General features: G+C 47.5%; 1 protein-coding gene across 1 annotated transcript in view; it reads right to left on the bottom strand.

Moving 5' to 3' along the window:
* Positions 1-409: 409 nt before the first annotated feature.
* Positions 410-24,003, bottom strand: part of aldh16a1 (aldehyde dehydrogenase 16 family, member A1) — a 79,630-nt gene continuing 56,036 nt past the window's right edge. Inside the window, exons 10-17 of the mRNA XM_078237256.1 lie at positions 22,540-22,676; positions 22,014-22,119; positions 19,617-19,777; positions 19,363-19,530; positions 17,097-17,301; positions 14,659-14,844; positions 11,338-11,463; positions 410-1,053 (exon numbers count right to left, since the gene is read on the bottom strand). Coding sequence (XP_078093382.1) covers positions 880-1,053; positions 11,338-11,463; positions 14,659-14,844; positions 17,097-17,301; positions 19,363-19,530; positions 19,617-19,777; positions 22,014-22,119; positions 22,540-22,676 — 1,263 coding nt within the window. The 3' untranslated portion in view covers positions 410-879. The remainder of the gene's footprint in view (positions 1,054-11,337; positions 11,464-14,658; positions 14,845-17,096; positions 17,302-19,362; positions 19,531-19,616; positions 19,778-22,013; positions 22,120-22,539; positions 22,677-24,003) is intronic.

A 24,003-nucleotide genomic window follows, 5' to 3' on the forward strand; every position in this document is an offset into this window, starting at 1 on the left:
AGGGTCAATTTTGCATGGCCAATCTATCTAACCGGCACGTCTTTCGGACTGAGAGGGGAAACTGGAGCACCCGGAGGAAACCCACGCGGAGAAACGTACAGGCTCCGCACAGACTGTGAACCAAGTCGGGAATCGAACCCCGGGGTCCCCGGCGCTGTGAGGCAGCAGTGCTAACCAAGTGTGCCACCGTGCCGCCCAATCACCCTCAATTCCCGATTGAGAGTCAGAAACAAACGCCGACAGGTCGACGATCTTGAAACGGAAATGGGTCGCTGATTACGCACACGTGGCCTTACCCTGACACAAAAGTGAATGGGTCGCGATGTACTTTTACAGGTGAGGGGACTAACTTCAGCCTGCAGGGGGAGGGCACAAGTGGAGAAGGAAACAGAAGACTAGCAAGACTGCATTGGTGCTTAGCTCTTTATGGAATGATCAACACAAACGGCAAGGAACATAACCGAGTAAACACTTCACATTTTTTGACGGTTGAAACTGGAAAACGTTACAAAAAGACAAGTCCAAATCTGCGATTCAGTCATCTGAGTTGCCCATTTCTGATCCCCAGTTTGTGCGATTTGGAAATCTGCAAACGTTTTGGCCATCGTGCCTTTGATTTTGCTGATAATCATTGCGGCGTTTCCTCCCCCCCGCCCCCCCCCTCATCAAATACCCTGCCGACAGATCTGTGGTCGATTAGATTGGAAAACTTTACCATTTGGTTTTCCTGTCCAACCCAACATTCGCATTACGATGGGAAAGGCACTCAAAATTTAGCCAGACCGAACTTGAGAATCACCGATTGTTGTGTCCTCCTGAAGGAAGTGCTACGCTCTGGAAAAGTGGGGAGCGTCGCACAGTTTGCTGACTAGTGTGGATCTAGTTGGCAAAGATTTCACCCATGGGAATCCAGATGTTCTTGCACTGCGTAGCGTGGTACAGAAACTCCTCGCCAGCCCCCTGCTGAGGGTTCCGCCAGTCACGCTGGACCCCGTAATTCACCCAGGTTCTCTTCACATTCGCAGCTGACGACCATTCGACAAACTTTGACCCCTACAGCAGACAAAACAAAAGATGATTTTTTAAAAAATATAGAGAATCATAGAATCCCTAACCTGCACATCTTTGGACTGTGGGAGGAAACTGGAGCGCCCGGAGGAAACCCACGCAAACATGGGAAGAATGTGCAAACTACACACAGACAGTAACCCGAGGCCGGAATCGAACCCGGGTTCCTGGCGCTGTGAGGCAGCAGTCCTAACCACTGAACCGCCATTCCGCCCAATATAGAAGGTTCAAAGGGGAAGTGAAAAAGCAAATAAGAAAAGCAAAGAGGGAGTATGAAGAGAGATCGGCAGCTAACACAGGAGAGAATGCCGAAGTCTTGTATTTTTGTGAAGTTTAAAGTTTATTTATTAGAGTCACAAGTCAGCTTACATTAACACTGCAATGAAGTTACTATGAAAATCTCTGAGTCGCTCACACACCGACACCTGTTCGGGTACACGGAGGGAGAATTTAGCATGGCCAATGCACCCTAACCAGCACGTCTTTCGGACTGTGGGAGCAAACCGGGTTGCAGATGAAGCTGAAGGCAGAGAAAGTGAAAATGATCCATTTTAGACAAAGGATGCAACTTCAGAGGGGATACAAGAGCAGAGGGACCTGGGTGTACACATGCACAAGTCACTGAAGGTACAGGGCGGGTTGAGGGCATGGTTAATGAAGCACACAATATTCTAGGTTTAATAAAGTGGGGCGGTGGCACAGTGGTTAGCACTGCTGTCTCTCAGAGCCAGGGACCCGGGTTCGATTCGGGCCTGGGTGACTGTGTGGAGTTAGCACATTCTTCCTGTGCCTGCATAGGTATCCTCCGGGTGCTCCAGTTTCCTCCCACACTCCACTTTCTCAGAAGATTAAGAAATTTGGCATGTCAGCTATGACTCTCACCAACTTTTACAGATGCAGCATAGAAAGCATTCTTTCTGGTTGTATCACAGCTTGGTATGGCTCCTGCTCTGCCCAAGACCGCAGGGAACTACAAAAGGTCGTGAATGTAGCCCGACCCATCACGCAAACCAGCCTCCCATCCATTGATTCAGTCTAGACTTCCCGCTGCCTCGGCAAAGCAGCCAGCATAATTAAGGACCCCGTGCACCCCGGACATTCTCTCTCCCACCTTCTTCCTTCGGGAAAAAGATACAAAAGTCTGAGGTCACGCACCAACCGACTCAAGAACAGCTCCTTCCCTGCTGCTGTCAGACTATTGAATGGACCTACCTCGCATTAAGTTGATCTTTCTCTACACCCGAGCTATGACTGTAACACTACATTCTGCACTCTCTCATTTCCTTCTCTATGAACGGTATATTTTGTCTGTATAGCGCACAAGAAACAATACTTTTCACTATATGTTAATGCATGTGACAATAATAAATCAAATCAAATCGTGTAGGTTAGGTGGATTGGCCATGCTAAATTGTCCCTTAGTATCTAAAGATCTGCAGATTGGGTGGATTGGCCATGCTAAATTGTCCCTTAGTATCCAAAGATCTGCAGATTGGGTGGATTGGCCATGCTAAATTGCCCTTAGTGACCCAAGATGTGCAGGTTAGGTGGACTTGCCATGGTAAATGTGTGGGGTTATGGGGCTAGGGTAACCCATTAACCCCCACCAGGCAGCTGCTGAAATTAGTTTTCAACCACTTTGCACCCACAGGGGTTAATAATTTACCCTTAGCAAGCTACTGACCTACATTGCAACAGGAAGAAATAACTTTAGGCTCTGGGCCAAGTCTTACTTAGGGGAATTACACAAATTACGTTATAACAGGACACAAAAGCAAGCCTCACCTTATGTGATAAGTTTTTAAAAATACCACAGATGAACTACTAACAGCAAGCGCTGTACTGGACTGATCAGTTAATAGCTAAGCCTCACAACGTGAACACCTGCCTCATCTTACTGCACCAGTTGTTAAAAGCAGAGGGTGTCACACCTGGTTGACTTTTGCCATGGAGAGAGAGAAACGGGACTTTTGTTTTCCTCTCTCTGCCCAGTCAAGGATGAGGGAATGGTGACATATTAACTGTTCAAAGTGGACAAAGAAGAAACATATCTTTGGCAGGGAGTGGTGAGGCTTAATTGCTAGCTTAGTGCAGTTGGCAGCAATACCATTTGGCGCGAACACTCATTTCCAAACTCCAACACACCATCTAAGCCAATGACTCTTAAAACATTTTCACTCAGATGGAATAAGAGACCTGGCAGATCTCCTACAGCCCCTTCCCCCACCCACTTCTCACAGTAAAAACAATCAGAACTAATGGGAAGGATCATGGATTCGTCAGTGCAGAAGTCATTTGGTCCATTAAGCCTGCATCGACAGCAATCCCACGCCCACGCCCCATCCCTGAAACCCGCCGTATTTACCCTGCTAGTCCCCCTGACACTAAGGGACAAGTTGGCATGGCCAATCAACATAACCTGCACATCTTTGGAGTGACAGTCCAAAAGAACATAAGCACCAGGAGCAGGAGGAGGCCACCTGGCCCCTCGAGCCTGCTCCGCCATTCAATAAGATCATGGCTGATCTTTTTGTGGACTCGGCTCCACTTACCCGCCCGCTCACCATAACCCTTAATTCCTTTACTGTTCAAAAATTTATCTATCCTTGCCTTAAAGACATGCAGGTTAGGGTGCATTGGCCGTGCTAAATTCTCCCTCAGTGTACCCGAAAAGGCGCCGGAGTGTGGCGACTGGGGGATTTTCACAGTAACTTAAGAACATAAGAAATAGGAGCAGGAGCAGGCCATCTGGCCCTTCGAGCCTGCCCCGCCATTCAACAAGATCATGGCTGATCTGAAGCGAATCAGTTCCACTTACCCGCCTGCTCCCCATATCCCCTAATTCCCTTATCGATCAGAAAACTATCTACCCGTGATTTAAACATATTCAACGAGGAAGCCTCCACCACTTCAATGGGCAGAGAATTCCAGAGCTTCACTACCCTCTGAGAGAAGAAGTTCCCCCTCAACTCTGTTCTGAACCGGCCCCCCCTTATTTTGAGGCTGTGCCCTCTAGTTCTGGTTTCCCTTCTAAGTGGAAAGAATCTCTCCACCTCTATCCGATCCAGCCCCTTCATTATCTTATATGTCTCTATAAGATCACCCCTCATCCTTCTAAACTCCAACGAGTACAGACCCAATCTGTTTAATCTCTCCTCATAAGCTACACCCCTCATCTCCGGTATCAACCTGGTGAACCTTCTCTGCACTCCCTCCAAGGCCAATATATCCTTTCGCAAATAAGGGGACCAAAACTGCACACAGTACTCCAGTTGCGGCCTCACCAGTGCCTTGTACAGTTGCAGCAAGACCTCCCTGCTTTTATATTCTATCCCCCTCATGATAAAGGCCAACATTCCATTCGCCTTCTTGATCACCTGCTGCACCTGCAGACTGAGTTTTTGCGATTCGTGCACAAGGACCCCCAGGTCCCTCTGTACAGTCGCACGATGTAATTTTTCTCCATTTAAATAATATTCCAATTTACTATTATTTCTTCCAAAGTGGATAACCTCACATTTGCTAACGTTATATTCCATCTGCCAGATCCTCGCCCACTCGCTCAGCCTATCCAAATCTCTCTGCAGACTTTCCGCGTCCTCCACGCAATTCGCTTTCCCACTCACCTTCGTGTCATCAGCAAACTTGAATACCCTAGATTCAGTCCCCTCCTCCAGATCATCTATGTAAATGGTAAACAATTGAGGCCCCAGCACCGATCCCTGCGGCACGCCACTGGTCACCAACTGCCAACCAGAAAAGCACCCATTTATCCCAACTCTCTGCTTCCTGTTAGATAGCCAATCCCCAATCCACGCCAACACCTTACCCCTAACTCCGTGTACCCCAATCTTCTGCAGCAACCTTTTGTGAGGCACCTTATCGAACGCCTTCTGGAAATCTAAAAACACCACATCCACCGGTTCCCCTCTGTCAACCGCACTAGTGACATCTTCATAAAGGTCCAGTAGATTCGTCAAACACGACTTTCCCTTCATGAATCCATGCTGCATCTGCTTGATCGAACCATCCTTGTTCAGGTGCTCTGTTATTTCCTCTTTAATAATGGACTCTAGCATCTTCCCAACTACGGACAATTGCAGTGTTAATGTAAGCCTTACTTGTGACGAATAAATAAACTTAAATGGGTTTGACCCAAAGTGGTCAAAAGGTGAATCATTCTTTTCAACAATTTAGGAGACATGGTTCATAAGTTAGTAGATGACACCAAGATTGGTGGCATAGTGGACAGTGAAGAAGGTTATCTAGGATTGCAACAGGATCTTGATCAATTGGGCCAGTGGGCCGATGAATGGCAGATGGAGTTTAATTTAGATAAATGTGAGGTGATGCATTTTGGTAGACCAAGTCAGGGGCAGGACTTACTCAGTTAATGGTAGGGCATTGGGGAGAGGACTGTTTGACTCCAAATTCCAAGGGCAAGACTGATGTCAGACTCTTTCTAGGGCGGCATGGCGGCACAGTGGTTAGCACTGCTGCCCCACAGCGCCAGGGACCCGGGTTCGATTCCCGGCCTGGGTCTCTGTCTGAGTGGAGTTTGCACGTTCTCCTCGTGTCTGTGTGGGTTTCCTCCGGGTGCTCCGATTTCCTCCCACACTCCAAAGATGTGTGGGTTAGGCTGATTGGCCATGCTAAATTGTCCCTTAGTGTCAGGGGGATTAGCAGGGTAAATACATGTGGCTATAGTGATAGGGGCTGGGTGAAACTGTGGTTGGTGCAGACTTGATGGACCGAGTGGCCTCCTTCTGCACTGTTTCGTTTGAAGTTTATTTATTAGTGTCACAAGTCGGCTTACATTAACCCTGCAATGAAGTTACTGTGAAAATCCCCTAGTCGCCACACTCCGGCACCTGTTCGGGTACACTGAGGGAGAATTTAGCGTGGCCAATGCACCTAACCAGCACGTCTTTCGGACTGTGGGAGGAAACCGGAGGAAATCCACACAGACACGGGGAGAACGTGCAGACTCTGCACAGTCCGTGACCCAAGCTGGGAATTGAACCCAGGTCCCTGGCGCTGTGAGGCAGCAGTGCTAGCCACCGTGCCACCCGTGTTGGGATTCTATAAAGATTCTTCATATATCCATTGCACACAAGGCTCATTTTGTTATAATTTCAGCCACTGGCCTCTCTGGGAAACCGTAGAGAGAGCAGATCTCTCCACAGTGGAAACAGTTACGGTTAAGCGAATCCAGGTCAACAACCCAACTCTCCTTTTTCCCAGGTCCAGAATTTGAGCGAATGATGTTTAGCAGCAACAGTCAGAACCTAAGAGGGGGTGTGAATACACGGCTTCTATTTTTGCCTCACCAGATCAGAAACGCTGTCACGAACACACACACACTGCCACCCTCCAGCTATTTCCTCTACATGGAAAGTGAGCGGGTGTCGGCTGCAGACTGCGATACGCACACCAGCAAGGCTCGCAGAGCTTTTTGATGTGTTTCAGAAGCAATGCACTTTATCCCACAACCTTCCCCGGTACGGAAACAGTGACTACTGCTGCAGGTCAGTACACTCCAAACGCATCGAGAGTTTCCAACATTCAGCCACTGGGCTGAAATAAATTGAGGTCAGCATTGCCTTTAATCACACCAAAAAAATGTCAAAGAAATATAATGGAAATATTAAAAGCCCCCGCCACATCCTTTACCCATTCTGCTGACTCCTATCCAGCCCATCATGCAAAGGGCTCCAGCTTTGTTCTCCCTGCATTAATACATCGATTGCAATTAAAATTGGCAGAGAATGAACTGGAAACGATCCATTTCTGATACTGTAAAGTGTAAAGCAGGTTAGGTGGATTGGCCATGCTAAATTGCCCGTCAAGTGTCCAAAGATGTGTAGGTTAGGTGGATTGACCATGGTAAGTTGCCACTTAAGAACATAGGACATAGAACAGTACAGCACAGAACAGGCCCTTCGGCCCACGATGTTGTGCCGAGCTTTATCTGAAACCAAGATCAAGCTATCCCACTCCCTATCATCCTGGTGTGCTCCATGTGCCTATCCAATAACCGCTTAAATGTTCCTAAAGTGTCTGACTCCACTATCACTGCAGGCAGTCCATTCCACACCCCAACCACTCTCTGCGTAAAGAACCTACCTCTGATATCCTTCCTATATCTCCCACCACGAACCCTATAGTTATGCCCCCTTGTAATAGCTCCATCCACCCGAGGAAATAGTCTTTGAACGTTCACTCTATCTATCCCCTTCATCATTTTATAAACCTCTATTAAGTCTCCCCTCAGCCTCCTCCGCTCCAGAGAGAACAGCCCTAGCTCCCTCAACCTTTCCTCATAAGACCTACCCTCCAAACCAGGCAGCATCCTGGTAAATCTCCTCTGCACTCTTTCCAGCGCTTCCACATCCTTCTTATAGTGAGGTGACCAGAACTGCACACAATATCCCAAATGTGGTCTCACCAAGGTCCTGTACAGTTGCAGCATAACCCCACGGCTCTTAAACTCCAACCTCCTGTTAACAAAAGCTAACACACTATAGGCCTTCTTCACAGCTCTATCCACTTGAGTGGCAACCTTTAGAGATCTGTGGATATGGACCCCAAGATCTCTCTGTTCCTCCACAGTCTTCAGAACCCTACCGTTGATCCTGTAATCCACATTTAAATTAGTCCTACCAAAATGAATCACCTCACATTTATCAGGGTTAAACTCCATTTGCCATTTTTCAGCCCAGCTTTCCATCCTATCTATGTCTCTTTGCAGCCTACAACAGCCCTCCACCTCATCCACTACTCCACCAATCTTGGTGTCATCAGCAAATTTACTGATCCACCCTTCAGCCCCCTCCTCTAAGTCATTAATAAAAATCACAAAGAGCAGAGGACCAAGCACTGATGCCTGTGGCACTCCGCTAGCAACCTGCCTCCAGTCCGAAAATTTTCCATCCACCACCACCCTCTGTCTTCGATCAGACAGCCAGTTACCTATCCAATCGGCCAACTTTCCCTCTATCCCACACCTCCTTACTTTCATCATAAGCCGACCATGGGGGACCTTATCAAATGCCTTACTAAAATCCATGTATATGACATCAACTGCCCTACCTTCATCAACACACTTAGTTACCTCCTCAAAAAATTCAATCAAATTTGTGAGGTACGACTTGCTCTTCACGAATCCGTGCTGACTATCCCGGATTAATCCGCATCTTTCTAAATGGTCGTAAATCCCATCCCTAAGGACCTTTTCCATCAATTTACCAACCACTGAAGTAAGACTAACCGGTCTATAATTACCAGGGTCATTTCTATTCCCTTTCTTAAACAGAGGAACAACATTCGCCATTCTCCAGTTCTCTGGCACCATCCCCGTGGACAGCGAGGACCCAAAGATCAAAGCCAAAGGCTCTGCAATCTCATCCCTTGCCTCCCAAAGTATCCTAGGATATATTTCATCAGGCCCAGGGGACTTATCGACCTACAGTTTATTCAAAACTGCCAGTACATCCTCCTTCCGAACATCTATTTCCTCCAGCTTATTAGCCTGTAACACCTTCTCTTCCTCAAAAACATGTTCCTTCTCCTTGGTGAACACTGAAGAAAAGTATTCATTCATCACCTCGCCTATCTCTACTGACTCCATACACAAGTTCCCACTACTGTCCTTGACCGGCCCTAACCTCACCCTGGTCATTCTTTTATTCCTCACATAAGAGTAAAAAGCCTTGGGGTTTTCCTTGATCCGACCCGATGTGTAGGTTAGGTGGATTGGCTGTGCTAAATTGCCCCTTAGTGTCCAAAGATGTGTAGACTCTGTAGGTTAGGTGGAGTTCATTCAGAAACAAAACTTTAAAATCTCTCTACTTAAATAAGAGCTATCAAAACATAATGTAACCAAATAGCAACTGACTCTGCATTTTATCAAACTCAATGGTGTAGATCAGGCCTACAAATGTGGACAGTGCCTGTGGTTTGGAACCAACCTGAGCCTCTGGAGCAGAACCCAGCTTGGAACCCGCTTCAAAGAACAAAGAACAATACAGCACAGGAACAGGCCCTTCGGCCCTCCAAGCCTGCACCGATCATGTGTTCCTAACTAGACCATCCGTTTGTATCCCTCTATTCCCAGTCTGTTCATGTGGCTATCTAGATAAGTCTTAAATGATCCTAGCGTGTCTGCCTCAACCACCTTGCTTGGCAGTGCATTCCAGGCCCCCACCACCCTCTGTGTAAAATACGTCCCCCGCATATCTGTATTGAACCTTGCCCCCCTCACCTTGAACTTGTGACCCCTTGTGTTTGTCATTTCTGACCTGGGAAAAAACTTCCTACTGTTCACCCTACCTATGCCCTTCATAATTTTATCAACTTCTATTAGGTCGCCCCTCAACCGCCATCTTTCCAGGGCGAACAACCCTAGTTTACTCAATCTCACCTCATAGCTAATACCCTCCATACCAGGCAACATCCTGGTAAACCTTTTCTGCTCCAGGCATCAGTTATTTTAGTTAAAACCATTCAAAGCCTTTCATTAGGTTCCAGCCCTGAATTTACTTCCAGGATCCCTGTTATTCTATGTGGAAGCCATTAGAAACCTTGATTAGATTCCAGCCCTCAGCTGGCTTCCTGCTATCTGTTACGCAAAAGGTGATCATTAAGGATTCTCTACAACATTTCAGCTCTTATCTCAATCCCAAAGTGTCTGCAATTCTGTACAGAAACTACTGGAAAGGTTACTGCCTTTACCTCATTTCCTGGGTTTTTGTACTCTGTGTTGAAACCCTCAATTATATTTCCATATGTATCTCACTTCCTGGTATCTGTTATTCCCTGGCATCCTTTTGAGACTGAACCAGGCTTTTCGCAACCTATATGACTACATGTCTTTGCCATTACGAAGAGTATCTATTTCTACCTCTGTATCATCTGACCACATCTTTGCTTCAAACTCCTCTGCTGCTGAAATCCACAAGCCTGCCTTTGTCACCACCAGACTGGACTATTCCACTGCACTCCAGACTCGTTCATCCTCCAGCTTGCATTTACTTAAAAGTCACACTTAACCAGCACCAGGTCTAGGGGAGACAATGACCTAGTGGTATTATCGTTTGACTATTAATCCAGAAACCCAGGTTTGAACCCGGGTTCGAATCCCGCCACAGCAGATGGTGGAATTTGAATTCAATAAAAAAATTGTTTTAAAAAAAAAGTTTTTGTTTTATTTATTAGTCACAAGGCTTACATTAACACTGCAATGAAGTTACTGTGAAATTCCCCTAGTCATCGCACTCTGGCGTCTGCTCAGGTCCAAAGTCCAAAGATATGCGGGTTAGGTTGATTGGCCGTGCTAAAAATTGCCCCTTAGAGTCCTGAGATGCGTAGGTTAGAGGCATTAGTGGGTAAATATGTAGGGCTATGGGGGTAGGGCCTGGGTGGGATTGTGGTCGGTGCAGACTCGATGGGACGAATGGCCTCCTCCTGCACTGTAGGGTTTCTGTGATTTCTGTGAGGTCAATGCACCCTATCCCGCACATCTTTCAGACTGTGGGGGGGAAACCGGGGCACCTGGAGGAAACCCACACAGACACGGGGAGAACGTGCAGACTCCACACAGACAGTGACCCCAGCCAGGAATTGAACCTGGGTCCCTGGCGCTGTGAGGCTAACCTGGTCCTCAGCGCCAGGTCACTGTCTGTGTGGAGTTTGCACATTCTCCCCGTGTCTGCGTGGGTTTCCTCCGGGTGCTCTGGTTTCCTCCCACAGTCTGAAAGACGTGCTGGTTGGGTGCATCGGCCATGCTAAATTCTCCCTCAGGTGTACACGAACAGGCGCCGGAGTGTGGCGACTGGGGGATTTTCACAGTAACTTCATTGCGGTGTTAATGTAAGCCTTACTTGTGACATTAATAAATAAACTTAACTTAAACTTTACTTATTTTACTTTTCAGTCATAATCCTACAGATGATAGCTTTGTACCATTGGCTCCTCAGCCAAGCACGTACACCAAATGTCTGAACCTACGGTTCCTCTTGTACTGGACAAGATTACTATTGTAAAAAGCAGCAGGAATCCATTATTAGATTTCAGCCTGTAACTCACTTCCTTGCTCTAGCTAATGAGTTATACCTGCAACCGCAGCTTGCTGGTCAACCCCACTATCTGGCCCATTGAAATTGCTTTGGCTCTCCCGCTCCCAGCCTACTCCTTTCTTCCCACTCTGTGGCCGACCCAGTGCAGCACTGGCTGACAATGAGAATGCTGCATGTTCCCCGGGCAGTTTACCTTTTCGGATCCGAAATACCACATGGCTTGGACATCTTGATGCTCGACTAGGAATTTACTGAGGTGGTCGCGACAACCAGTCAGAATATTCACGACACCGGCTGGAAGATCTGAGGTTTCAAACACCTACAGAAGCAGAAATAAGAGTCTTTAATCCACAAGCTGGGTCTGTTACAAGGATAGTTTCCTTGTAAAGCAGTTCTGAATTAAGAAGATAAAAGCAAATTACTGAGGATGCTGGAATCTGAAACCAAAAGAGAAAATGCTGGAAAATCTCAGCAGGTCTGGCAGCATCTGTAAGGAGAGAAAAGAGCTGACATTTCAAGTCCAGATGACCCTTTGTCAAAGCTTTGACAGCTGTCCCAGTCACACCCTGTTGCAGCTTTGTCAAAGGGTCATCTGGACTCAAAACGTTAGCTTTTTTCTCTCCTTACAGATGCTGCCAGACCTGCTGAGATTTTCCAGCATTTCCTCTTTTGGTTCCTGAATTGGGAAGGATGGTTCTACCTCAATGGTGTCATAAAAGCACATGGCTATAATGGCAAAGACTTATTTAATTGGTCAAACTTCTGCTTTGAATCTTTGGGGCGGCACAGTGGCAAGCACTGCTGCCTCACCACGCCAGCGACCCGGGTTCAATTCCAGCCTCAGGTCACTGTCTATGCGGAGTTTGCACGTTTACCCCGTGTCTGCATGGGTTTCCTTCCAGTCAAAAAATGTGCAGGTTAGGTGGATTGGCTATGCTAAATTGCCCCTAGGTGTCCAAAGATGTGCAGGTTAGGTGGATTGACTATGCTAAATTGCCCTTAGTGACAGGGAGATTAGCAGAGTAAATACGTGGGGTTACGGGAATTGGACCTGGGTGGGACTGTCGCCGGTGCAGGCTCGATGGGCAGAATGGCCTCCCTCTGCACCATAGGGATTCTACGGTTCTATTATCCCGGGTTCTGGTTTACCAATCCAGTGAAAATACCACTATGCCATTGCCTTCCCTAGGAATGCAAGCTGTTTGTGTTTTGAGGCAGAGGTGAATCCACAAATCAGTTGGAGAAGTCTGGAGCACAAAACTGGGCATGTAGAGACACCGCTTAAATGTTTTAAGATTAAGACGAATGTAGAAGAAAGGATAACAGAGGCTTAATCCTGTACCTGACAGGTTATGCCTGACAGAGTGTGGTCGGTGAAAATACTAGTTTCAAAAGTATTTCGAATGTCAGCATCAGCATTTCTCACTGAAACAAGATCCAAGCGGCATTTGAAAGATGACATTAACCACTTCGATGGTAGTCATGATGTGGAGATGCCGGCGTTGGACTGGGGTAAACACAGTAAGAAGTTTAACAACACCAGGTTAAAGTCCAACAGGTTTATTTGGTAGCAAAAGCCACACAAGCTTTCGGAGCTGCAAGCCCCTTCTTCAGGTGAGTGGGAATTCTGTTCACAAACAGAGCTTATAAAGACACAGACTCAATTTACATGAATAATGGTTGGAATGCGAATACTTACAACTAATCAAGTCTTTAAGAAACAAAACAATGTGAGTGGAGAGAGCATCAAGACAGGCTAAAAAGATGTGTATTGTCTCCAGACAAGACAGCCAATGAAACTCTGCAGGTCCACGCAACTGTGGGAGTTACAAATAGTGTGACATGAACCCAATATCCCGGTTGAGGCCGTCCTCGTGTGTGCGGAACTTGGCTATCAGTTGGCTGGTAGCCAAGTTCCGCACACACGAGGACGGCCTCAACCGGGATATTGGGTTCATGTCACACTATTTGTAACTCCCACAGTTGCGTGGACCTGCAGAGTTTCACTGGCTGTCTTGTCTGGAGACAATACACATCTTTTTAGCCTGTCTTGATGCTCTCTCCACTCACATTGTTTTGTTTCTTAAAGACTTGATTAGTTGTAAGTATTCGCATTCCAACCATTATTCATGTAAATTGAGTCTGTGTCTTTATATGCTCTGTTTGTGAACAGAATTCCCACTCACCTGAAGAAGGGGCTTAGAGCTCCGAAAGCTTGTGTGGCTTTTGCTACCAAATAAACCTGTTGGACTTTAGCCTGGTGTTGTTAAACTTCTTACTGTATTAACCACTTCAACAGCAAGGCATCCATCCACCATTGTGCCAGACACAGGGAGGAAAAAAGCAAAGTGGGAATTATATTTCAGTGCGTGGTTCGTGATTTATGCAATCATACGTATTTACCCTCTCCGTCCCCCTGACACTAAGGGGCAATTTAGCATGGTCAATCAACCTAACCTGCACATCTTTGGGCTGTGGGAGGAAACCGGAGCACCCGGAGGAAACCCACGCAGACACGGGGAGAACGTGCAAACTCCACACAGACAGTGACCCAAGGCCAGGAAACGAAAATGGGTCCCTGTGAGGCAGCAGTGCTAACTACTGTGCTACCGTGTTGCCCATTTTTTTTCTCACTGTTCTCACCCGCTGATGGCACTGCTCTTGTGGCACTGCTGTACAGGTGCTGGGACAGCTCTGGTAAGCCGCCCAAGTACCCGGGCTTTATGTGCGAACCCAGGCAGCGGGCATTTTGAACACGGAAGCTTCAATCCTGCCTTCACTAGAAATTTCTACTTGTACTTTTCAACATGGGGGTCCAGCAGCAGAAACCCTAACGCATCAACAACAGCCCATCTGAATTCAGTTAGCTCAGCATATCTAAGGGATGGAATCTATCACACCCTGGTCAAGGGTAGAAGGATGGCACAGTGGTTAGCAATGTTGCCTCACAGCCCTAGGGACCCGGGTTCAATTCCAGCCTTGGATAACTGTGTGGAATTTGCACGTTCTCCCTGTGTCTGCGTGGGTTTCCTCTGGGTGCTCCTGTTTCCTCCCACAGTCCAAACATGAGCAGATTAGGTGGACTGACCATGGTAAACTGCCTCTTAGAATTCAAAGACATGCAGGTGAGGTTGATTGGCCATGCTAAATTACCCCTTAGTGTTCAGAGATGTGCAGGTTAGGGGGATCGGTCTGGCTATATTGCCTCTTAGTGTCCAAAGACGTGCAGGTTAGATGAATTTTCAGGGTAAATACGGAGGGTTACATGGGATAGAACCTGGGTAAGATGCTCCGTCGGAGAGCATGGACACAGTGGGCCAAATGGCCTCCTTCTGCACTTTCAGAATTCTGTGGTCTGGAAAACTCATTAGTTTATTAAGTGGGTTGAGACTTTCAACAATTTTTAACTTCATCTCGCTGCAGTACAATCATAGAATACAGGTGGAATGTGCTCTTCAAGGACAATCGAATGTATCTCACTGCTGCACAGATATCTCCAAACTCTTGCCCGTACCTGGTTGAGTTCCAAGGCTGGCAGAGGGTACTTCTCACTGGGGACGATGATGACTGCGTTTCCTCGAACAATGGCTGGAGCGAAGAGACTCACAAAACTGAGCAGGGGATTCTCATCTGGGCACGCAATGGCTATCACCCCAACCGGCTCCCGAACCATGACGGTGGCACCATAAAGCAGGGTTTCCTTCAAGGCAGGGGGAAAAGTGAGAGAAGTTCAGAGATTAAACTGTTAATAAACCACAACCCTTACACTGCCAAATAGCAAGATAGTCTATGAGTACACAGAACATTGAATACAGGAGTTGGGACGGCTTGTTGAAGTTGTACAAGACATTAGTGAGGCCACACTTGGAATACTGTGTACAGTTCTAGTCACCCTATTATAGAAAGGATATTATTAAACTAGAAAGAATGCAGAAAAGATTTACTAGGATGCTACCAGGACTTGATAGTTTGAGTTATAAGGAGAAACTGAATAGACTGGGACTTTTTTCCCTGGAGACTTAGGAGTGATCTTATAGAGGTCTATAAAATAATGAGGGGCATAGATAAGGTCAACATCTTTTCGCAAAGGTAGGTTAAAGTTAAAGTTTATTTATTAGTCACAAGTAGTCTTACATTAACACTGCAATGAAGTTACTGCGAAAATCCCCTAGTCGCCACACTCCGGCGCCTGTTCGGGTACACTGAGGGAGAATTTAGCATGGCCAATGCACCTAACCAGCACATCTTTGGACTGTGGGAAGAAACCGGAGCACCCGGAGGAAACCCACGCAAAAACACAGGGAGCATGTGCAAACTCTACACAGACAGTGGCCCAAGCCGGGAATCGATCCCGGGTCCCTGGCGCTGTGAGGCAGCAGTGCTAACCACTGTGCCACCGTGCCACCCTAACTCTAGACGGCATAGGTGAGAGGGGAGAGATACAAAACGGTCCAGAGGGGCAATGTTTTCACTCAGAGGGTTGTGAGTGTCTGGAACTAGTAGTAGAGGTGGGTACAATTTTGCCTTTTAAAAAGCATTTAGACGGTGACATGGGTAAGATGGGTATAGAGGGATATGGGCCAAATGCAATTGTGGCTAGCTTAGTGGTTTAAAAGAAGGGCAGCATGGACATATGAGACACAACCTTTCAGCTACTTCCTGTCCCTTAGTCAATTTTGACTCCATTCTGCCACTGCCCCTTTCATCTCGTGGACTTTGATTTTTGACTTTCAAAGCCAGCATAAATGCTTCTAACAAATCCATCCTGGCTGTCACTTATTAACGCACCATTTTTTCAAGTGATGTTACAAAGATTAGGAGCCAGGAGAAAAAAAGCACTTTCATTACTGGACCTATGTAAGGAACAGTAACATCAATGAAGCTAAGATTAGGAATGCTTGCCACTTGATACAAAGTCCACCAATGCCTCTACTTTCTCAGAAGTCTAAGGAAATTTGGCATGTTGCCTACGACTCTCATCAACTTTTACGGATGCACCATAGAAAGCATTCTTTCTGGTTGTATCACAGCTTAGTATGGCTCCTGCTCTGCCCAAGACCGCAAGAAAATACAAAGGGTCGTGAATGTAGCCCGACCCATCACGCAAACCATCCTCCCATCCACTGACTCTGTCTACACTTCCCATTGCCTCAGCAAAGCAGCCAGCATAATTAAGGACCCCACGCACCCCGGACATTCTCTCTTCCACCTTCTTCCGCCGGGAAAAAGATACAAAAGTCTGAGGTCACGTACCAACCGACTCAAGAACAGCTTCTTCCCTGCTGCTGTCAGACTTTTGAATGGACTTACCTTGCATTAAGTTGATCTTTCTCTACATCTTAGCTTTGACTGTAACACTACATTCTGCGCTCTCTCCTTTCCTTCTCTATGAACGGTATGCTTTGTCTATGTAGACCGAAAGAAACAATACTTTTCGCGGTATGCTAATACACGTGACAATAATAAATCAAATCAAATCTTGCAGAGTTTATCTGCTTTTAAACATAGTAATTTTACTGAATGTACAGGGCACAGTCACATAAGAAAACATGGCCATTTTCAGCAAATGGTTGAGACTTAAACATATTTGGCTGTTGTTCACGGAATCTCTATTCATTCATGGGGCATGAAGGGAAGTATTGAGAGCCAGTCCCATTCAGCAGCTGGTTTGATTCTTAGCAACGGTGGCACAGTGGTTAGCATTGCTGTCTCACTACGCCAGGGACCAGGGTTCAATTCCCGGCTTGGGTCACTGCCTGTGCAGAGTCTGCACGTTTTCCCCCCCGTGTCCCATAATCTGAAAGACGTGCTGGTTAGGGTGCATTGACCCGAAACAGGCGCCAGAGTGTGGCGACTAGGGGATTTTCACACCAACTACATTGCAGCGTTAATGTAAGCCTTACTTGTGGCACTAATAAATAAACTTTAACTTTACTTCATCAGTTTACCCACCTGGACTGTGCCTCCATACTTGTCACAATAGGCACCCCAGTAGAAAAGTCTCTCAACGCACGAATCCACTTCTTTCAGGGCCTCCTCTGTGTCGATGCCAGTCAGGTTGCTTAGGTGCTGCGCCATCTCTTCCCGTCGTATCTCCAGGTTCTCCGCCATGTAGTAAACAATCTGAGCCCGGTTGTGCGCGGCTCGTTTCCCCCAGCTGTGGGTGGGGGGGGGGGGGGGGGTGCAAATCACAAATCTTTCATTTACCTCCCTGCTGCTTACTTTAGATTCTTCACCCTGACCCCACGCTGACCTTCCGCCGGTCTCCGCCTCCCGAGGATCAGCAGGAACAGCCTAATCCCAAATTAAACTGGACCAGGTTTCTCCCGCTTCCTCCAGGGCAGCCCACTCTGTACTTCCCACCCATTCCTATAGGAACAGGAGGAGGCCATTCAGCCCCTCGAGTCTGCTACACTATTCAATATCATGGCTGATTTGTGGCCTAACTCTATGTCCTAGGCCCATATCCGTCGATACCCTTGCTCAATAAAAATGCGTCCATCTCAGACTTAAACCTAGCAATTGAACCAGCATCCACCACCGTTTGAGGAAGAGTGTGCCAAACCTCCCCCACTCTCTGCGTGTAGAAATGTTTTCTAACATCTCCCCTGAATGGCTTGGCCCTAATTTTTAGATCACGGCCCCTGGTTCTGGAGCTTTCAGCTGGGGAGGTGATGGCCTAGTGGTATTATTGCTAGACTATTAATCCAGAAGCCCAGCTAATGTTCTGGGGACACAGGTTCGAATCCTGCCACGGCAGATGGTGGAATTTGAATTTTAAAAAACAATCTGGAATTCAGAATCTACTGATGGCCATGAAACCATTGTTGATTGTCGGAAAAACCCATCTGGTTCACTGATGTCCTTTTGGGAAGGAAATCTGCCGTCCTTACAGGGTCTGACATCCTTGTGACTCCAGACCCAGAGCAATGTGGTTGACTCTGAACCGTCCTCTGGGGAAAAAAGTTAGTGAAGTAATCATTAATAAAATTAGTTCAGTCTGAACCATTGAGGAAACAGCGATCTTAAAACATGCGACTCCAGAGCCACAGCAATGTGGTTGACTCTCAACTGCTCTTGGGCAACTAGGGAATGGGCAATAAATGCTGGCCCAGCCAGCGACGCCCGTGTCCCACGGATGAATAAAAACAAACTAGTGGGAACAGTTTATCCTTAGAAGACCATAAGATAGGAGAGGCTGGATAGACTGGGACTTTTTTCTCTGGAGCGTAGGAGGCTGAGGGGTGATCTTATAGAGGTCTATAAAATAATGAGGGGCAGAGATCAGCTCGATAGTCAATATCTTTTCCCAAAGGTAGGGGAGTCTAAAACTAGAGGCATAGGTTTAAGGTGAGAGGGGAGACACAAAAGTGTCCAGAGGGGCAATTTTTTCACACAGAGGGTGGTGAGTGTCTGGAACAAGCTGCCAGAGTAGTAGTAGAGGCAAGTACAATTTTGTCTTTTAAAAAGCATTCAGACAGTTACATGGGTAAGATGGGTATAGAGGGATATGGGCCAAGTGCGGGCAATTGGGATTAGCTTAGGGGTTTAAAAAAAAAAGGGCGGCATGGACAAGTTGGGCCAAAGGGCCTGTTTCCATGCTGTAAATATCTATGACTCTATGAGCAGAATTTTAGGCCATTCGACCCAGTGAGTCTGCTCCATTCGATCATGGCTGATAAGTTTCTCAATAAGAAGTTTAACAACACCAGGTTAAAGTCCAACAGGTTTATTTGGTAGCAAAAGCCACACAAGCTTTCGAGGCTCTGAGCCCCTTCTTCAGGTGAGTGGGAATTCTGTTCACAAACAGAACTTATAAGACACAGACTCAATTTACATGAATAATGGTTGGAATGCGAATACTTACAACTAATCCAGTCTTTAAGAAACAAAACAATGGGAGTGGAGAGAGCATCAAGACAGGCTAAAAAGATGTGTATTGTCTCCAGACAAGACAGCCAGTGAAACTCTGCAGGTCCACGCAACTTCTTACTGTGTTTACCCCAGTCCAACGCCGGCATCTCCACATCAAGTTTCTCAATCCCATTCTTCCACCTTTTCCCAGTAATCTTTGACCCCTTTACCAGTCAAAACCTACCTATCTCTGTTTTACATACACTCAATAATCCAGCCTCATACAATTGCGAGGCAGGACCCAGCACTTTACGGCCTACTTTACCCCCGTGGGTTCTCTCAGAGCAGAGTTACACACACTCACCCGGGGGCCCCTGCATGAGCGGCCTCCACCGCGTTTCGAACATCTTTCCGGTTGCAATCACCAACATAGGCCAGGGCCTTGCCAGAATGATCAAAAATGGGCCGCGAGTACATGCTGGAAGGCCTCTTCTGAGCCCCTCCGTAATACAGTTTGTAAGTACGGTCAACCCTGTCGGAAAATAGAACATGACAACTGAGCACACAGACAATCACGTTTCCCGGGCTTAGTGACAAAATAATCCCACATTTTCTCACCTCGGAATGGCGTCAGCCTGGACAAGCTTGGGTTTTGCCATTTGCCCTGGGATGGGTGGCAGGTCTGCTCCATGTACAGCTGCATAGGTGCTATACTGAATCTCCCCCGGGTTGGGATGAGGTCGTTCCTCCCAGGCAGCCCTCACATACTCATACAAGCCCTAAACGGGAGAGTGGGGTGAGAGAGGATGAAAGGAAGAATGGTAAGCAACTTCAAGACTACTTTTTCACTTCAAAACAAGGCTATGGGGCCGTAACATAGAATCCCTACAGTACAGGAGGAGGCCATTCAGTCCATCGAGCCTGCACCAACAACAATCCCACCCTATCCCCCTAACCTCACACATTTACCCTGCTAATCTCCCCGAAACTAGGGTCAATTTAGCATGGCCAATCAACCTAACCCGCACATCTTTGGACTGTGGGAGGAAACTGGAGCACCCGGAGGAAACCCACACAGACACGGGGAGAACGTGCAAACTCCACACAGACAGTGACCCAAGGTCGGAATCAAACCCGGGTCTCTGGCGCTGTGAGGCAGCAGTGCTAACCACCGTGCTGCCCTTTCTTTTTCGCACTGTTCTCACCCACTGATGGCACTGCTCTTGTGGCACTGCTGTACAAGTGCTGGGACAGCTCTGGTAAGCCGCCCAAGTACCCGGGCTTTATGTGCGAACCCAGTCAGCGGGCATTTTGAACATGGAAGCTTCAATCCTGTTCTCACTAGAAATTTCTACCTGTACTTTTCAACAGGGGGGTGGGGTCCACGAACTGATCAGCAGCAGAAACCCTAACTCATTAACAACAGTCCATCTGAATTCAGTTAGCTCAGCATATCTAAGGGATGGAATCTATCACACCCTGGTCAAGGGTAGAATGGTGGCACAGAGGTTAGCACAGCTGCCTCACAGCACTAAGGACCCGGGTTCGATTCCCGGCTTGCGTCACTGTCTGTGTGGAGTCTGCCGCCCCAAACGATTCTCAACTAACTGGAAAACCGATCCCAGATTGAAGAGTAGCCTCGCTTTTTATTTGTACGGATCCCACACCAGCGCGATATTAACACCTCCCTCTGTGCATGAGAGGAGAAAGTCTAACATTCCTCATCATTCACAACCATCCTCCATAGTTTCTTCAAAAATATACCGTCATTCATATCTTCTAAGGTGTTCTGTGATGAAAGAAAATGTCAAGTTGTCTCGAACGAAAGACCCATCAGCGTGTGGGACGCTCCCTAACTCACGAGTTAAAGTGTCACTGCTCTAATGTACATTGATTAGCACGGCTACCTCAGCGGCAGGGACCCCGGAGACCCGGGTCCGATTCCGGCCTTGGGTCACTGTCTGTGTGGAGTTTGCACGTTCTCCCCGATTGTGTGGGTTTCCTCCGGTTTCCTCCCACATTCCAAAGACGTTAGGTGGATTGGCCATGCTAAATTGCCCTTTAGTGTCCCAAGATGTGAAGGTTAGGTGGATTGGCCATGCTAAATTGCCCCTTAGTGTCCCAAGATGTGTAGGTTAGATATACTGGCCATGGTAAATTGTCCTTTAGTGTCCCAAGACGTGCCGGTAAGGTGGACTGGTCATGCTAAATTGCCCCTTAAGATTCCAAAGACACGTAGGTGAGTGGGATAAGTGTGTGCAGTTACAGGGATAGAAGAAGCATTTGGCTGGGTAACATGCTCTGTCGAAGAGTTGGTGCAGAATCGACGGGCCCGAATGGCCTCCTTCTGCACTGTAGGGATTTTCTGATTCTTATTTTCTTCAGGTTCTTAGTTTCTACCAGGAGGAAGGGGGGGGGAAAATCAGGATATTGAATTTGATGATCAGCCATAGTCATAATGAATGGCGGAGCAGGCTCGAACGTCTGTATAGCCTACCCCTGCTTCTAGTTTCTATGTTTCTACATACTCTATGCAATACTACATAATCCTACATTTCTTGATTGACGCAGGCCAGTCAGCGACGCCCACGTCCCACAAATGAAGTTAAAATAAATCCATAATAAAAATCTAGCCTCCGTAATGATGACTTAGAAACGAACAGATTGTCATGAAAATAAATCCGAGGTCACTAACCTGCGGTCCTTACCCGGTCTGGCCTACATGTGACCCCAGAGCCACAGCAATGTGGTTGACTCTCAACTACCCTCTGAAATGGCCGAGCGAGACACTCAGTTCAAGGGCAGCTAGAGATGGGCAGTAAATGCTGACCAGATGAATTTTTAAAAAGCCACAGGCAAATTCTCAATTTCCATGACATAATATTCAAACTTCCACAGAGTCCAAAGAACAGCTATAAAAATTTGCTTTACAGGGAAGTCGATGGGGATGTGTAATTAATCCAGAACAACTCGGGCTGGGTATGAATTATGGCGGGGAACCTCTGCAGCACTGACCTCTTTTCCACCATCCCGTCCAAATCCACTCTCCTTGTATCCACCAAAACCAGCTGCAGCATCAAACATGTTGTGTCCGTTCACCCAGATCGCACCCGCCTTCAAACTAAGGAGAGCGTTTGTTATCAATCCGCAATATCAACATTGGGCGGGGGGGGGGGGGGTGGGCCCCCGAGGGCCAGGGCGGTGGGGGGAGGGGGGGAGGCCCCCCCCCCCCCCCCCCCCCCCGCCCCGAGGGCCAGGGCAGGGGGCGCGTGGGCCAGGGCGGGGTCAAGGCAAGGGATAAGTTGGAAAGAGCTGGGGGGTTGAGAGGCTGGGAAGATTTGAGGAGCAAGATGGTAGCAAGAGGGGAGGGGATGCACCATTATACGGAGAGGAGGGTACAGGGGAACAATGTCAAGATACAAGAGGGAAGTTGGTGGAGCAGAGACAAAGGAAAAGAGAGGGAGCAGGGAAAGCTGCTGCATACGCCTGCCCCAACATTGCTGCCATCCCAATTCATCAGCAAACACACAGACTGTATCACCTCATTGCCACCTCCAGTGCTAAGGGCAGGTTTTCTGTCCACACGCTGCCAGCGAGTCCATACGGTGTGTTGTTTGCCAAAGCGATGGCCTCCTTCGCAGTTCGGAATGTCATAGCCACCAAAACCGGTCCAAAAATCTAAAGAATTAAGGAGGCAATGACTCATTAAACGCAGCAGCAGAAATCCACAACGCAAACACCTTCTCCCTGATGCCCAGAGACAGCAGTTATCCCTGCACACAGATCCAATGACACCATCTCGAAAGAGGGCAGGGCAGTCCTTCCCAGACTTTTGGCCAATACTTATCACTCATAAGTTCTTAAGATATAGGAGCAGAATTAGGCCGTTCGGCCCATCGAGTCTGCTCCGTCATTCGATCATGGCTGATATGCTCCTCATCCCCATAACCCTTCAACCAATTAAAAATCTGTCCAACTCCTCCTTAAATTTACTCACTGTCCCAGCATCCACTGCACTTCGGGGTAGCGAATTCCACAGATTTACAACCCTTTGGGAGAAGTAGTTTCTCCTCGACTCTGTTTTAAATTTGCTACCCCTTATCCTAAGACTATGGCCTCTCGTCCTAGAATGCCCAACAAGGGGAAGCATCCGTTCCACGTCTACTTTATCCACACCTTTTATCATCTTGTATACCTCAATTTCATCTCCCCTCATTCTTTTAAATTCCAGAGGGTATAGGCCTAAACTGTTCAATCTCTCTTCACTCAAATCAAAAAACAGATAATCCCATTGCTGTTTGAGAGAGTTTGCTGTGTGCAAATTGGCTCTCCTGTTTCCTAGATGGAAACAGCGACTACATTTTAACAAGTACTTCACTGGCTGTACTTTGAGATGCCCTGTGGTTGTGGAAAGTGCTGCATTGTCACAGAATCATGGAATCCCCACAGTGCAGGAGGCGGCTATTTGGCCCATCGAGTCTGCACCAACCACAGTACCACCCAGGCTCTATCCCCATAACCCTATGTAGTTACCCTGTTAAACCCCCTGACACTGAGGGGCAATTCAGCATATCAAATCCACCTAGCCAGCACGTCTTGGATGAACTTAGGATCATTATGGACGCAGAGGTGGCCAGACAGAAGCTTTAGGGATACAGTTACTCCGAGGAATGAAAACAGATGGGTGACGGTGAGAGGGGCTGGGAGGAAGCAGTCCGTGCAGGGATCCCCTGTGGTCGTTCCCCTTAGCAACAAGTATTCCGCTTTGGATACAGTTGAGGGGGACGACATACCAGTGGTGAGCCACAGTGAGAGGATCTCCAGCACTGTGTCCGTCTCTGTGGCTCGGGAGGGTAAGGGGCAGAGCGGGAGGGCAATAGTTATTGGGGACTCGTTAGTTAGAGGGATAGATAGGAGGTTCTGTGGCAGCAAAAGAGACTCGAGGATGGTATGTTGCCTACCGGATGCCAAGGTCCGTGATGTCTCGGACCGTGCTTTCCGGATT

Source organism: Mustelus asterias, chromosome 21 (assembly GCF_964213995.1).
Source record: "Mustelus asterias chromosome 21, sMusAst1.hap1.1, whole genome shotgun sequence".
Lineage (NCBI taxonomy): Eukaryota > Metazoa > Chordata > Chondrichthyes > Carcharhiniformes > Triakidae > Mustelus > Mustelus asterias.